Source organism: Gossypium hirsutum, chromosome D03 (assembly GCF_007990345.1).
Source record: "Gossypium hirsutum isolate 1008001.06 chromosome D03, Gossypium_hirsutum_v2.1, whole genome shotgun sequence".
Taxonomy (NCBI): domain Eukaryota; kingdom Viridiplantae; phylum Streptophyta; class Magnoliopsida; order Malvales; family Malvaceae; genus Gossypium; species Gossypium hirsutum.
In genome coordinates, this window is record NC_053439.1 from 11,109,207 (window position 1) to 11,126,717 (window position 17,511).

A 17,511-nucleotide genomic window follows, 5' to 3' on the forward strand; every position below is an offset into this window, starting at 1 on the left:
ATCACAATCTGAACCATGGTCCCCACAGTCCCCCTGTTCAGATTTCGCCCACGTGGGAGATGGCTATCCATTTATGGAAGCACCCAATCATGATGCGCCACATGTGATCCGGAGTGTTGCCTTCACGTGTTCATAACGGTTTAGGATTTTTGCAGAAATAACGCGGGAGAGAGGATCACAGCGGCATTAATTTGGATTTTGATAAGAGATAGGGGACCATCGGATAAATTACAAAAATATTAGGCCCCAGTTAACAATACTTGTGGACCTACCTTCATTTTAATGTTTTCAACACATCGCCAGCCTGATTAACGCGCAGATGTGAATTGGAAGGAAATGTTAAAAATAAGCGACTCCCAAATGAGCATGAAAATGATTGAGAATACGTGGCACCCAACTTATCTTTCAATAACATCATGGATGGGATAAATCAAGTTCAACCGTCAAACTCTCGAGGATTTAAGACCAACTACTTCTAATTACTTAAAACACTCATTTAATGCTCCTTCCTTGTATATATTCTCACTGCTTATCTGCACATTTGGTGAAGAAAAACGCCACATAGTTGACAATATAAGGCAAAGGTTGGCAGTGGCATATACAAAGGGGAACCCATTCACTGAGCTGCAATGATGAGGCGCATGTGGGTACGACTCTCTTTTCTTTTATCTATTCTATTTCTTTCTCTGCTTTCCCTCTTGCAACTACAACCATCTCTATTTAATAAAGTGAAATGAAAATATATTACATGTATGGTATATTGGAATGGTTGAAGAGACAAAATTCTGTAAGCAACTTGTCTTCTGCACTGTCTATCTATTATCTTCTGCCTCTGATCCTCTGATTATCCCTTTACTTTGGCCAGCAAACATATATCAGGCAGTCCCCCACTGCTCAAAATGGCAATCTATGAAGCGTAGCTGCTGTGCTGAAATGTTTAAATTCACCTCACCCTTATAAACGAGTATTTAATTCTGATATGTGGATATGTACCATAGTTGAAACTGGAAACTGGGATACCAGTCATGATTAATTAGAAAGCTTTTAGAAAGAGGATGCAATACTGTGAAATAGATGCTTGTTTTGACTGCAGTTTTTTTTTTTTTGAAACTTTACAGTGCGCATGAAATTTCCATAAGCAACCAAAAGGATGTCATGTCAGATTATTTCCCGCACTAGAAATATACATACATATATATATTATTAAACTATATAGTTTAAATATGCTTCACTAATATCTCAAATGCTCCCCATCTGCAGAAATATATATCCATACACACCCACCAAACTGACCCAGAAAGCCTTATCTTTTCCAAACTCAAACTCCACATTACTGATTACACCTCTTTTCAACTTTAGAAATTTTATTATTTTATGTTAAGCTATTCTTTTTTTACATTTTTTGACATTTATTTTAAGTCCTAATACAAAGTATTTGTTGGATTATAATACTAGTTCTTTTTTTTTGTTTCTCTTCCTATCTATATAAGCATGCATACCTTTTAACAATATTACTGAGTGTGTCAACTATGTTTATATCCAGAATAGCTTAAGGTAGATGAAAAATCTAATTCCCTTAACTCGTCGAATGCATGATTTTGTTTATGGTTTCATGCTTATCATTCAGTTTCCATGACTGATGCTTCGTGATCAAGAATTAGAGAGGATTTGATCCAACTTAGTCTCTGTTAAAAGAATTGCAACAAATATTTTTCACTTGTAAGCGTCTTTTTGTCAAAGCCAATCTCAACAAGTTGCAGTAGGATCTGGATTTGGTATGTACTTTTACTCAAATTTCTATCAACTTTATATATTCATCTGCATTTCTTTCAATTCTTGGATTAGTATGTTGAAGTTATTTTATTTTGGGCTCAGAAAAAAAGTTTCAGCCATGGATGGCTTGGGATGGGATGAATTAAATTCATTGCCTGTTTGGAACAGTCAGCCAAATGATGTAGAAGACAGTTTCCTAATTTCCAACTCAAATTCTTCCGTTTATGGTGACAAGATCAATCTGCCAGATGATATCTTCGTTAATTCAATTCAAGAACTCCAAGAAGCTCAGCCATCCCTTGTGAATCCAGATGCGGATATAGTATCTGAAATGGTTAATCCACAACCAGTTCCTGCATCAGCTTGTGGCTTAACACAAGAATGGTGCTCTTCTCCATTGTTGAATAGCTCAGCCTATGGTTTGAGCTCATCAAACGCTTCAGTTTCTGATATTGGAAGCATGGCGGTTCACTCACAAGTCATCAATGGTTTACCAAATGGAAACGCTGCCGCTGGTGCTACAACAACAACAGCAAGCTCTCTTGAGACCCTTGAATGCTTGCTCTCAGCTACTAATAGCAACACTGATACATCAGTTGAAGATGATGGGCTCTCAATGATATTCTCTGATTGCAAGAGCTTATGGAATTCTGTTGCTACTACCAGTACTACTACTCCAGTCTCATCCGGAGAGTCCCAGAGTTGTTCGGATCAATATACCAACAATATGAAACAATCGGAAACAAACTCTGGCTCTTCAAAGAGAAGCAATGATGATCAAAGTGAGTTCAAAGTTGGTCTAAATCGTGTTTACTCCAATATTTCCGCTGCAACAAGTGGTGGTTTTAGGCTTATTGATGAGAACCCACCAAAAGCAAAGAAACCCAGATTAGAAAAGGCGCTCCCGAGCTCATCCAACATAAATTTTCAACAGCCAAGTTCATCAGCATCATCTTCCATTGATGAACCTGACCCAGAGGCCATTGCACAAATGAAAGAGATGATATATCGGGCTGCAGCGTTCAGGCCTGTGAACTTAGGCATGGAAGTGATGGAGAAACCAAAAAGGAAGAACGTGAGAATCTCAACGGATCCACAAACAGTGGCTGCAAGGCAAAGGAGGGAAAGGATAAGTGAGAGAATTAGGGTTTTGCAGAGGTTGGTCCCTGGTGGGAACAAGATGGATACGGCATCAATGCTTGATGAGGCTGCAAATTACCTAAAGTTCCTCAGGTCCCAAGTCAAGGCACTAGAGAACCTAGGCCACCCAATGACTGCTTTCAATCCTTCACCAATCAACCAGTCTCTCCCCATGCAAACAAATAATTTTATACTCTTAAACCATAATTATATCCGCCACCCAATAGACTTTAAAAAACACTACCCATGAAAAAGTTCATCATCTTTCATATTTCATCACTACTGATTAACATGCAAAAGAAAAGCAGTCTGACAACATGTATTACCGTATCAGAAACTAATTCCAAATCCCTTGTCTTTTTCATTATTACATCTGTAATCTAGAGTTAGAAACTCTTCCTTTTTCTTGACAACTTTTTTTATATGAAAAAGGGTTAGTAATTATTGCACTTATGATTAAGGTCAAGGACCAGAAAGTAGTGATTAGGATCCTTTTACTCTTTGTTTAATGTATTCTCTGCACTTAAAAGCTTTCTTTTTGTTGGAGCTTTTTAAATGGTAGTGGGTTTTTCAATGTGCACTTTATCTAGGTAATAAAACCAAGAAACATTCTCTAAAGCTTTTCAAGTCCCAATCAGCCAGTTTTGTTGTCCCCTTGATTCAATCCAAAGCGTGCACTTGAAAGTCACCCCCAATCTAATTGCTTAGCACATGTTTATGTTTCTCCTCTCTTTCTGTTTTCAAAGTTTATGCTTCTCTTTTGGCTGTTGCATTTGTAATCTGATTATTGAACTCCGTTTATAATCCCTAGATTCATCCAAACTAATGGTATGTTCATGATGATGGTGATGTTGGGTTTTTATATCCTGGGTTTTGACTGGATCATATGGGTGGTCGGTGGTTCGGATGTACATGCTAAATTTCGGCAATATTTTGAGAAAGAAACCCAAATTGATGGCACTTTTTGTTTTCAATAGGACCATACATAGGTCTCAAATTACCAATTTGTATTAACAACATTTCTAGCTCAACCTAAGAGAACTGCAGCTGTTGAATTGTTGTGGGCAGCTGCATTTACTCTTAATCATATTCTTTTCCATATATAATTCACTTCACCTTAATTTTGTTATTCCATAAAATTCCAATTTTGCAGTTTTTACAAGTTGGTCTTTGAAGTTCAATTTTACTGTTTTATGATTTTAGTCCGGAAAACATAATCTGTTTCTTCCAAAAACAGCCCAGAATTCCCAGATCTTTATAAGTCAATCCCTTTTTTTCTCAAATGTCTAGATTTTAAAATATTTACAATTTAGTCCCCATAACATCATTTTTTTTATCACATAATGTTCTCTTTTCAAAATTTTCAAATAAAAAACCATACATAACAGCTATGATATTAAAATTCTAGATTTTCACATTTCAAATCTTAAATTTTGAACTTTTAAAAATTTCTCAATTTAGTCCTTTTAATCTAAAACATGCTAATTTACTTTAAATATCATATTCTTATAGTCTTATCATAAAAATCCAAATTTTAATTTCTCTAAATAAATCCTTAATTTCAGAAATTTTTCAAATTTAAAATTTAGTCCTTACTTCAATTTTTATCAAATTAATCACATTAACAAATAATTTTTTAATTTACTCATCCAAATAATATTCAAAATAAATATTTATCACTTTTAACATCACAAATACACAATTCATCTTTCACACTAACAAAATTTGAATTACAAATTTTCATAATTAAACCACTGAAGTTATTCATTTAAAATAATCCATCCAATTATTCCTAAAATCATCCATCATTCTCTTCATACATAAACATAATATTTTCTTTACTTGGAACATAAAAAATAATTATACAAAATTAATTCTTACAATATCTCATCAAATTAAACACTCAAATAAATATAACATAATAATTTAAACCACTTACCTTAATTTCTTAACTAATTTCTTCACATACCCATGCTTTCTCACACTCCCATCTTCATCTTCAAGCCTTGATACCTTTATTTCCTAACTTCTCTTAACTTCCTTCACTTCCAACTCCAATTTCTTGCTTCCAAAATGATAATCAAACTCTCTAGGATCTCTACTTCACTTTTCCTTTTTGGTGGTTATGGAAATTTTCATGAATTTCAGGTGAAAATGGTGGATTTAATGGAAAAGAACTAAATTGCATAAAGTGCAAACTTTATTTCTTCTCACTTTCTTGGAAGTTGGGAGCTTTTTGAAAGTATAAAGTATTTTCTTCATACTTCCTTTATAATTATCATATATGTTAATTAAAATAATAAAATATCTTAATAAAATATTGTTTAAAATAATAATAAAATAATAACAAAGTATAACCAACATTATAATTACAATCGAAAAGTCCATATTCCTCTCCTTAATCTCTAAGTAATCCAATGGCCATGGTTCATCCATATACCCAAGGGCATTTTAGAAATTTTCTAAAAACAATCTTTCTTGCAAAATGACCATTTTTTCCATGACATTTTTTAATATTTACAATTTCTCCATTCACACCTTTGTAAAAAGCACAACTTTAGTCCCTAAACTTTTCCACTTTTTCACTTTGAACCCTCAAATTTTGAGTATTTATGATTCGACACCATTACTTTTCCCTTCTTTATGATTTAGTCATTGTTTCAAATCATTAGCTCACAGCATATTACTTGTTTTAACTTCCTTCAATATCCAATACTCTTTTCTACTAACACTAATAATTCACATTTATTTACCCTTAGAAATCTTATCACATATATTCCCGACTTTACACGTCTTACGACCAAGGGAACTTTAGGGATATTACAACTCCAATAGAATAAGTGCCATAAATGAATAAATGTATATATATGTTTTGAAAGCTAAGAAACAAAGGTTTAAAGAATTACGAGGGAGAGTAATCCCCATACAAACTTTTCATAAGCTATTGTCTAATGAATCATTAAAATGTAAGTTTAGCCCTATAATTTGATTAATTCAAATGAATTAATTAGTGTTACTAGAATGCAACTTAAGTGGATCTTATATGGCATTCTTAAAGGGGCTCAAAATTAACAAGGAATAGGATAAGTAGGTTTATCCTTGGCTATTTACTAAACTTTTAAAACTCACCCATTAGTTGTCTAAAACACGTAGGAAAATGACCTTGTACAAGAAGCTTGAAGCTTTGTTTGGAAGTATCGCATCACCCATCAAGTTTTTAAGGTTGTTCTTTAATTATCAAATGTTTTTTATATAGGTTATTGGCATGTACCTCTTTGAAATGTTAAGACAAGTTTTTGAGTTATAAATTGGTTTTAACATGTTTATAACTTGAAATTATGTTTAAATATGATTTGTAAATGTTTTTAAATGATTTAGAACCATGAGATATAATTTGATGGTGTTTAAGGATGTTTTTAAATGAACCCATCAATGAACTTAGGAGGTGTAGCTAAGGGCCTAGCAAGAGTCCAACCCTTATTAAAATGGAAAATTTTTCATTTAGGCTTTTTAAAATTTTAAATTAGTAAAGGTAAAATTATACATTAGCCCCCTAAAAATGATAAAAATTTGATTTAATCCTTTAAAATTATTATTAAAATGGTGAGATTGTATTTTTACTATCGTAAAAATTATAATTTAATTTTGGCCCAAAAAAATTTACTGGTTTCGCCCTGAATAAACTACAAAGATATCATCCTAGTACTGATGACACTTGTCAAGCAGAGGAGTAGATTAAAACAAAAAAATCATAATTGCGAAAAGACTAATTGTATAAATTAATTTAAGATTATATAAATAATATATTATTTTTATAAATCACTTTATGATATATTACTGTATGTATTATGAGGAACGACTAAATTATTGTCGAAAAATATTTACACATGATTTTCGTTATTTTAAGAATTTTGAAAAACCGTAAACGGAAGAATGAAAATTTTGTATATTCTTTTTAATTTTCTAAATTAAATAAATATTATATATGATTAGAAATTAGGTTATGAGAGTCAATTATAATTTTTTATGCATAATTGGTAATTGATAAACTATAAAAGTAACATATTTTAATCTCATTCTTAATATGTTTTTGGATGATCAATTATGTAAATTAGTGAATTTGATGCTCCTAATCCTTTAAATTCATGTTCTTATACTTAGGAGAGCATTTGGGAGCAAAAAGGGCGAAAAATGAGCCAAAATCGGACAAATAGAGCTGTTTTCAGGATCCATACGGCCTGGCCACACGCCTATGTGACAGCCCGTGTCGATATCGTACCCTACTTCCCAAATACGTAGAAAAACCCAATTTTTAGGCTTTTTGAGCATTATAAAGTCTATAAATACCAATTAGAAGAAGACATAAAGAGGCAATCAGAGAAGATCGAAAAAAACACTCGGAAAACTCCATCGGAATCAACTCGGAAGCAGATCTCCATTTAATTTCTTTCGAAGTTTTATTGAGTTTCTTTATATCTTGTGGTTATCCCAACTTTGAGATGTTTCTATTCAGGATTATGAACTAAATTTCCTAAATACTTAGGGAGGATGAAACTTATGATGAATCTTATTATTTAATTTATGTTTTTAAATGATAAATACTTGATTCTTGTTCTCAATTATGTATGCTTATTTCGTGTTTTGATATTTTTGGGATATTAATTCATGTTTAATGTGTTTATTTCAGTGGAGCAAAAGTCCCTGTTTAAGAGTAGATCTATCATAATTGAGTAGAGTTGTATGCAATTTTAGAAATAGGACGATATAAAACTACCGAATTAGAGTCAGACCTAATAGGGGAATCCATAGATCGAGTTAATGTGATGATAGGGGTTTTAATTAGAAAGAGATTTCAATTAATCAACGTAAAGTCAGTTGTTCTTACTCTCGAAAGAGATATTAACATAATTTAGGGATTTCTACGGATCAAGTCACAAGTGAATAAATCGTTTAATTTAGATTCAGAATAATAGGTGAAGTCTAAGTGGATTCTTTCCTGGGTATTGTCTTTCTCATTGGTTATCTTTGATTATTTTCCTATTTCATGCTCTGTTGCGTTCTTAGTTAAATTAGATTAGTAAATTTAGATTAAAAACAATCACTCCAATTTGTCGGCTAAATAATGGAAAAATGGTAATTACTAGTACTTTTACTCCTCGTGGATATGATATTCCCTACTCACCATCACTATACTATTGTTCGATAGGTGCGCTTGCCTTAGTCGTATTTATAGTTAGTTTAGTGACCATTAAGTTTTTGACACTGTTGTCGAGGACTAAAATATTAGGAACACTTGATTTTTATTAATTTAGCCATTTATTTTTATTATATTTTATTTTTATTTTTAGTTTAATTTTTATTTTCTAATTTTTCTTCTATTTGCTTCTGGCAGGATCCTTTAGTTTATAACTAGAAGAAACCCATCGGGACCATTATTATTTGACAATGAAATTGAGAGTACAGCTTACAGAAACCGTAGAGAAGCAAGAAAAAGTCGATAGAGTATAGTAGACGAGCAAAAAGACATTATTATTACTAAGGAGATGGGTGATAATCAGACTAATCAACTACCTCTTGCAGTTGTTGCAAATCCTGCAAATCCAGATCTTGTTTCTTGTACTATCTACGATTATGGCAAGCCCACTCTAACTAGGGCTGAATCGAGTATTGTGAGACCCACCATTACTGCAAATAATTTCGAACTGAAGCCAAACACTATTCAAATGATACAGCAATTTATTCAGTTCGATGGTTTGCAAGATGAAAATTAAAATACTCATTTGGCTAATTGTTTGGAGGTCTGTGATGCTTTCAAGAAAATTGGTGTTTCTGACAATGCCATTCTCCTAAGGTTATTCCCTTTCTTATTGAGAAACAAAGCTAAATAGTGGTTGAATTCTTTACCATGAGGTTCCATCACTACATGGGATCAAATGACCAAGAAATTTCTACTGAAGTACTTCTCACCGGCTAAGACAGCCAAGTTGAGGAATGATATATCTTCCTTCATTTAGACCGACTTAAAAACCTTATATGATGCATGAGAGATGTATAAGGACTTATTAAAAATGTGCCCTCACCATGGGTTACCTCTATGGCTACAGGTTCACACCTTCTACAATGGTTTGAATCCCTCAACTAGGCAATTGATCGATGCAACAGCCGGTGGTACTCTGAACAATAAAACACCTGAAGTGGCTTATGAGTTTATAGAAGAGATGGCACTGAATAATTATTAGTGGTAAGTCATGAGGATGAAGTCGATGAAAATAACTGGGGTCTTTAATTTAGATGCAATCACCGTGTTATCGAATCAGGTAAAACAATTAAATAAGAAAATTGATGGTTTATATGTTTCTACACAGGTACATCCAATGATGCAATACAATACAAATGGAAGAGGAATGAACAATCCAAAATATCTACCCTACAGCCCTAGCACAGAGAACGAGCAAATCAGTTATATGGGTAATAATTCTAAGCCTCAAAATAACCCTTATAGTAATACCTATAATGCAGGTTGGAGGAACCATCCCAATTTCTCTTGGGGTGGTCAAGGTAATTAGAGAGCACAACCCCCTCTAAGCTTTCAACAACAACCTTACCAGCAAGAGAAGAAGCCAAACCTTGAGGAGATGTTAACCAAGTTTATCTCGGTGTCAGAAACTCGCTTTCAAAACACTGAAGCAGCACTTAAAAATCAATAAGCATTGATTCAAGGGCTCGAAAACCAAATCGATCAACTTGATAAGTTAATTTTAGAATGACCACAATGTAGTTTTCTTAGAAATACTAAAACTAACCTAAGGGAACAACTTCATGCAATTACTGTGCGAGATGAAGAACGGTTAGTTAAATCTGAACCAGAATCGAGGAAAAAAGTTGTGGTAAGTCAGAATGAGCAAAAATCGGTTGGTAAAGAATATAAACCTCGAGTGTCATATCCTAATGCGACGAAGAGAGACCACACGAACGAATAATTTGGTAAATTTATTAAACTTCTAAAGAAATTACATATTAACTTACTGTTTATTGAAGCTCTTTCGCAGATGCTCAATTCTGTTAAATTTTTAAAGGAACTTTTGGCGAACAAAAGGAAGTTAGATGATCTGTCAACTATGGAGCTAAATACAGTTTGCTCGGCCATATTGCAAAATAAATTACCCAACAAATTGAAAGATCTAGGGAGATTTACTATTCCTTGTTTAATTGGTAGTTTCAATATTAGTAATGCTTTGGCTGATTTAGGGACTAGTATTAATGTCATGCCTTATAAAATGTTTAAGCAATTAGGTATTAGGAAACCCAAAAAAACTAGGATGAGTATTCAATTAGCAGATAGAGCCATTAGATTTCCTAGGCGTATTATTAAAGATGTTCTTGTTAAAATTGATAAATTCATATTCACTGTTGATTTTGTTGTTTTAGATAGGTATGAGGGTAATGAAGTACCTTTAATTTTAGGAAGACCCTTTTTAGCAACTGCTAGAACTATAATTGATGTTGGTACAGGTGAATTAGTACTTCATGTAAGTAACAAAATGATTACTCTCCAAGCTCGTGATTTTGTTAAGACATCTAGTGATCGAAACAATTTTATAAGTTCTATTAATATGAGTAACCATGTGCCTCAACCTTCTTTGTAGGAATCCATACAATAGAAACAGAATGACTCATAAAGAACGAATGTTACAAATAGATGAACTGGATGAATGGCAGACACATGTCAAGGAGAAGCCGAAAAAGCACGATGAAAAGCCAAAGTGACACCATGATGAGCATATGGATTGAACGAACCAATTTAAGGTTGGGGACAAGGTATTGCTAGATAAAACGGATCCTTGAATTGCCACTTCGGAGCTTGATGCAAACAGATCAAATCCCTTTACGGTACTGAATGTCTTCCCATATGGTACAGTCGAGGTAACTTATTCTAAATTTGGCACATTTAAAGTAAATAGTACTCGACTTAAACCTTATTTTGATAACAAAATTGATAATAAGAAAGAGAAGTTTTGACTCTATGAACCACCGTGACCGTGCGAATACAAGGTAAGTCGAGCTTAGACTTTAAATAAACACCTCTCGGGAGGCAACCCGAGTGTTAACATTGCTAATTATTTTAATTTGATTTCATGTTATTTTTAAAACTAACTAATTTTAAAAATTAAAAAAATGTGTTTTTAACCCACACGGCTTGGACACACGGGCGTGACCTAGGCTGTGTACACTATAAGCGTTCGATAGTGAGTTACACGACCTAGTGATATGGTCATGTAACCCATATGGCCTGAACACATGGGCGTGTCCTTGGCTGTGTGGATCTGAGACTTAATTTTTAAAAAAATTGACAGTTACACGGCCTAAAATAGTCCTCACGGCCTGGACACATGGGTGTGTCCTAGGCCGTGTGAAATCTGAAGCTAATTTTTTTCATTTTTAAATCAAGTCAAAGAGTTACAAAGGCAAGGCACACAGTTGAGCCATATGGGCGTCTGGGAGTTCATACGGACGTGCGAGAAGCGAAGGACATTACACACAGCTGTGCGACACGGCCGTGTGTGTCACATGGCCTGGACACACAAATGTGTCCGATGCCATGTGAAGACTGGGCCTATATTTTTAAAACACACACGGGCTGAAAAGAAACCACACGAGTGTGTGACATGGCCGTGTGTCCTAACATGGGCCTCACACGATCATGTTACCCTTTTAACCCCAAACTCTAATCCCCCTTCATTTTACTTTGCCTTTTTCCCACCACCAACAGCCTAGCCACCGTCGCCCTTCCCTTGAAACTACCACCAACCCCGACCATCCTTTCTCCTTGCCCAGTCGACCGCAACTCCCTCGCGCCACCACTACCACCTCCCCCTTCTTTTCTCTTTCCTTTCTCCTTTCTTTCTCCCATCCTCATCTCATGGGCCACTATCCACGACCACCTTTCCCTTGTTTTGGGTCTCTACCGAGCCGCGCCCTTCAACCCATGAACCCGATGTCCTCACCTCTCCCTCCTAGTCATTTCTTTACCTAACAAATACGAACCATCCCCTCTTTGAACCTCACACCCCCAAACTCCTCTTCCTCGTTGAGCCACTGTCTCATTCATGTCTCATCTCTCCCCTACCCAAAACCGCAACCCACCCCATCGTCTGCCCCTCTCCTTGATCTCTCTCTTTCGCATCAGCCACCGTGTACACTTCCAGCCACCGTGTCACTGTAAACTATGAAGAACATTTACAGCGTCTAAGGTCACCATCCCCATTTCGAAAAAGTAGAAGACCCCTAGCGCGACCTCTTCCTTGAGCACTTCCGTCGAGGCCTGCCACCTCTATATTCAATTTTTAGCAGGTCTTCAAGAGGATTTATATCAACTACTTCGACTCGATCACTAGGTTTAGGTCGTTGTATTGATTGGGCCGCTTTGGAGTAGGTCTAGTTAGCTGATCATGTGCGTGCCATTATTGCCACAGCCCTGTGGGACTGATTCTTCTCTATTATAAAGTCCACTTACATGGAACTTACTTTGGAGTTTTTCTCTACATTTATTCTACAGCATGTGATGGCGTCCCATGACAAGCCGGGTATCGTCACTTTTAGACTCGGTGGCCTGGCGTACCATATAAGTGTCCCTTAGTTCAGTGCTGCTTTGGGACTATACACTGAAGAGTGTATGGGTGCTGAGAACTTCCTCCACCTACATTGGCACATCCACTACTCGCCATCTAGTTTTTGGGTAGATCTTACAGCGAGTACGACACATTATGACGCAAGTTGCTCGAAGGTGACTTCTTTCCCTCCGGTCTTACGGTATATTCATGTTCTTTTAGCTTACACATTGATTGGTAAGAGAGAGAACACTGGAGTCGTTAGTACCACCGATACATATTTTTTATGGAGCATGGCCATAGGGCATATTTTTCATTTAGCCTATTTCATTGCCCTCGCCTTCCGCCATTAGACAGACCGCAACAGGAAGGGTCCTATCTATTTAGGCCCTTATGTGACTCGACTCGCTTGACACTTAAGTCTCCTCGACACACTAAAGTAGTCCTCCACGCTTACGCTCACCGAGCAGATGTCTCCATAAGGGATATCGAGCATGATTCATATGAGGATGATCGAGCAACTTTGTGGAGTGGATCCTCCTTTTGTGTCGGCATGTACCTAGGGCGTCTAAATATTAATCATTTTGTGGATTGATTTTAAATAAGATTATAAGTTCATATTGGATGGTTATATACATATAAATATGTGTTTATGTTTGATGTCAAATTATGACATGTTTAAGTTAATGTTTAAATGAACATGAATTAGGCAAAATGGATTAAATTAGGTATGTTTATAGTTTGGACTTGAATAATGTTTTGATGATATGTTTTGATGATATAAATGTGGTACCAATGAGGGTACATTGGTTAGGCACCTAGAATGATTTTTTTGACATGAATATTATATGATACGAAATGTTTGAAATTTATGTCAGTTTTATCTGTAAACTTCGATAATGCTCTATAACCCAATTCTAGCGAGGGATATGGGTTGGGGCGTTACATTTAGTGGTATCAGAGCTTTGCAAGTTTAGCCGATTCTCAGACTAAATCGAGCTCGAAATTGAGTCTAGATGTACATGCCATAATTGATTCGAATTGAGCCTGGATTTAGATGCTGATATATATTTGTTTTTGTTTTATAGTTGAAAATGCCAGATGATTATAATGATGTTATGATAGGTATATTTTTATTACATTCAAAAATTGTTTATGCTTTGATAGATCCAGAATCTTCACATTCATATGTTAATACTAAATTAGTTGAGTCGAGAAGTTTAAAACCTAGAACGTCTAGAGTATCGATAGTGGTGTCTAGTCCATTGGGACAATCTATGTTAGTGGATCAGGTGTGTAGGAGATGTTTGTTAATAATACATAATATAACCTTCCCTGTTGATTTATTGATAATACCGTTTGGTGATTTTAATATAATTTTGGGAATGGATTGGCTTACGGAGCACGGGGTGATTCTGGATTGTTGTTAAAAGAAGTTTATTGTTCAGAGTGAAAACAGTGATAAGATTGAGTTGAATGGTATTCGAACTAGTGGTTCAACCCATATTATTTCAGCTATCTGAGCTAATAAACTTCTTCATCAAGGTTGTGAAGCTCTTCTAGCTTATGTTATCAATTCAAATTCTGTTGATAGTCAGTGCAGCAAAATTTGAACTATTTGTGAATTCCCTGATGTGTTTCCCGAATAATTACCAGGATTACCACCGGATCGGGAGGTTGAGTTTTCAATTGAAGTACTTCCTGGTATGGCTCCGGTGTCAATACCCCCTATCGTATGTCACCTACAGAGTTGAAAAAATTAAAAGTACAATTGCAAGACTTATTGGATCGTGTTTTATATGCCCTAGTGTATCGCCTTGGGGAGCTCCAGTACTTTTTGTCAAAAAAAATATGGTTCGATGCGGCTTTGTATTAATTATCGGTAATTGAATAAGTTGACGATTAACTAATGATACCCTTTACCCTGTATTGATGACTTATTTGATCAACTAAAAGGAGCTTCTGTCTTTTCAAAGATTGATTTGAGATCGGGTTACTATCAGTTGAAAATGAAAGAAAGTGATGTATCGAAGACGGCATTTCATACACGAAATGGTCATTATGAATTCTTAGTGACGCCTTTTGGATTGAGGAATGCTCCGACAGTATTTATGGATCTCATGAATCATATTTTCCAACCGTATTTGGATCAATTTATAGTAGTTTTTATTGATGATATTTTGGTCTATTTGAAATCTGAATCTGTGCATGAACAACACCTTAGAATTGTTTTGCAAGTGTTATGAGATAAATAGTTATATCGAAAGCTTAGTAAGTGTGAATTCTGGTTATCAAAGGCTGTATTTTTGAGTCATGTTATCTCAGCATATGGAATTAGAGTTGATCCGAAAAAGATAGAGACAATTGTTCAGTGGAAAGCACCAAGGAATGTGTCAGAGGTTCGTAGTTTTCTTGGACTAGTTGTTTATTACCAAAGATTTGTAAATGGATTTTCAAATATAGCTTTGCCAATGACAAAGTTGCTGCAAAAGAATGTTCAGTTCGTTTAAGATGATCAATGTCAAGAAAGTTTTAAGAAACTGAAACAGATGTTGACTGAAGCGCCAATTTTGACTTTACCAAAATTGGGAAAGGATTTTGTCATTTATAGTGATGCTTCCTTGAGCGGTCTTGGTTGTGTTTTGATGCAAGACGGGAAAGTGATTTCTTATGTGTCTCGTCAGCTAAAAAATGCATGAGCATAATTATCCGACACACGATTTAGAGCTAGCTGATATGGTTTTTGCTTTAAAGATTTGGAGACACTATCTATAAGGTGAAAAGTGTTATATTTATATCGATCATAAAAGTCTTAAATACCTCTTATCTCAAAAGGAGTTGAATTTGAGATAGCATTGTTGGGTAAAACTTCTGAAAGATTTTGATTTTGTTATTGATTACCACCCTGATAAAGCTAAGGTTGTAGCTGATGCGTTGAGTAGGAAAGCAGAAAATGAATTACGAGTAATGTTTGCTTAGCTCAATATCAATGACGATGGAAGCCTATTAGCTGAACTAAAAATCAAACCAATGATGTTTGATCAGATTAAGTCAGCACAGTTAGAAGATGACAAGTTGGTGAAAAAAAGAGAAATGGTTCAGAATGGTATATTAGAAAATTTCAGCATTGATGATTATGGTTGTTTGAGATTTCATAACCGAATTTGCGTTCTGGATGTTTCTGAATTGAAAGAGTTGATACTTCACGAAGCTCATGATAGTCCTTTTGCCTTGCATCCTGGAGGAACGAAAATGTATCGCGATCTGCGAGAATCTTATTGAAGGCCAGGAATGAAAAGAGATATGGTCGAGCATGTGACTAAATGTTTAACTTGTTAGCGAGTTAAGGTAGAACATCAAGTTCCCACTGCATTACTTCAGCCTATTTCTATTCCTTAATGGAAATGAGATTGTATCACGATGGATTTTGTAATGGTATTATATTTACTAGCAAGTAAGAAAAATGTTATTTGGGTGATTGTTGATCGACTTACGAAATTGACTCATTTCATTGTGGTCAGGACTAATTGGTCACTTCAAAAGCTTGCTGAAGTTTATATTCAAGAAATCGTGAGATTGCACGGTGTTCCTCTATCGATAATCTCTTATCGAGATTCACGGTTCACTTCGAGATTTTGGAAACAGTTGCACGAATATCTTGGTACACGACTTAATTTTAGCACATCTTTTCACCCACAGACTAATGGAAAATCTAAGCATGTTATTCAAATTTTGGAAGATATGCTCTGTACTTATGTTATTGATTTTGAATCAGGTTGGGAGCGTTATTTACCTTTGGCTGAGTTTGTATACAATAATAATTTTCAATCGAGTATTCAAATGGCTATATATGAAGCTTTATATAGTCGTAGGTGTCGATCACTTGTTTGTTGGATGGAATTGAGTGAAAGAAGAATGATCTGCCCAGAATTAATTTAAGAAATGGAAGACATTGTTAAGAAAATTCAAGATAGATTGAAGACAGCTTTTGACAGACAGAAATCATATGTAGATTTGAAACGTCGAGATATTGAATATTCTGTTGGCGATAAAGCATTTGTTAAAGTTTCGCCTTGGAAGAAAATTTTGCGATTTGGCCGAAAAGGGAAACTAAGTCCGCGTTTTATTAGACCGTATAAGATCATAAAAAGAGTGAGACCAGTTGCGTATCGTTTAGCTTTGCCTGTAGAATTACAAAAAAAAAATTCATGATGTTTTTCACGTTTCAAATTTTAGAAGATATCGATCGAATCCATCTTATGTTATTTCGATGGAAGATATTGAGATTCAACCTGATTTGTCATACGAAGAAGAACTGGTTGAGATTTTGGTACGTGAAGTGAAAGAGTTGCGTAATAAGTGAGTTCCGTTAGTGAAAGTATTATGGCCTAATCATAGTGTTGAGGAAGAGACTTAGGAACCGGAAGAAACAATGAGATCTCAGTACCCCCACCTCTTTTTAGGTAAATTTTAGGGACAAAATTTATTTAGGGGGGAGAATTGTAATGACCCAATAGTCACGGGTGTCGGGAAGTGCATTTTCGAGACTCTGTTATCATAAATTAGACTCAGAAATATTTATTAAAAATATTTACGAAGCTAGTTGTGTGGTTAATTAGATTTTTGTTAGGTGAATTTGCATGAATTAAGAGTAATTAGGTATAAGGACTAAATTGTATATAGGGTGAAAGTTGAATTATAGATTAAAAAAATTAAAGGGACTAAAGAAAAAATTATGCCATTGTCTTTTAATAAGGCGGCATAAGTGTAAAAGTAGAATATATATTATTAATAAATTAAAGTTAAAATATATATTATAATATTTATTACTTAATATTTAAGTAAATATATATAATATAATACTAAAGTAAATATAATAAGTAAATGAAATAAAAAAAGAAAGAAAGAAACAAAATGAAACACAAAGGAAAGAAAAGAAAAGAAAAAACAAGAAAGAAAGAAAGAAGAAGCGCAATGGCTTAGGGACTTC

At 34.7% G+C, this 17,511-nt stretch overlaps 1 protein-coding gene and 1 non-coding gene across 4 annotated transcripts; one reads left to right on the forward strand and one right to left on the reverse strand.

Moving 5' to 3' along the window:
- The first annotated feature begins 458 nt into the window (after positions 1 to 458).
- On the forward strand, positions 459 to 3,362 carry LOC107950676 (transcription factor bHLH87). 3 transcript variants are annotated; one of them, XM_016885564.2, is made up of 3 exons: positions 481 to 647; positions 866 to 1,775; positions 1,876 to 3,362. In XM_016885564.2, exon 3 carries the CDS (start codon positions 1,892 to 1,894, stop codon positions 3,161 to 3,163), a length of 1,272 nt encoding a protein of 423 aa, XP_016741053.1. In that variant the 5' UTR covers positions 481 to 647; positions 866 to 1,775; positions 1,876 to 1,891; the 3' UTR covers positions 3,164 to 3,362. The 3 variants fall into 3 exon arrangements, with proteins under 3 accessions (XP_040945683.1, XP_016741053.1, XP_016741054.1); XM_016885565.2 differs by having other exon boundaries at positions 489 to 647; positions 1,628 to 1,775; XM_041089749.1 differs by having other exon boundaries at positions 459 to 1,775.
- Positions 3,363 to 8,894: 5,532 nt separating this feature from the next.
- LOC121215749 (small nucleolar RNA R71) lies at positions 8,895 to 9,001 on the reverse strand. Its single transcript, XR_005911724.1, has one exon. It is a non-coding gene; the product is annotated as a small nucleolar RNA R71 (small nucleolar RNA).
- Between the last annotated feature and the right edge of the window lie 8,510 nt (positions 9,002 to 17,511).

Bases quoted from the DNA above. Each gene is read 5' to 3' on its own strand.
- LOC107950676 (XM_041089749.1), top strand. From the start codon at position 1,892: ATGGATGGCTTGGGATGGGATGAATTAAATTCATTGCCTGTTTGGAAC.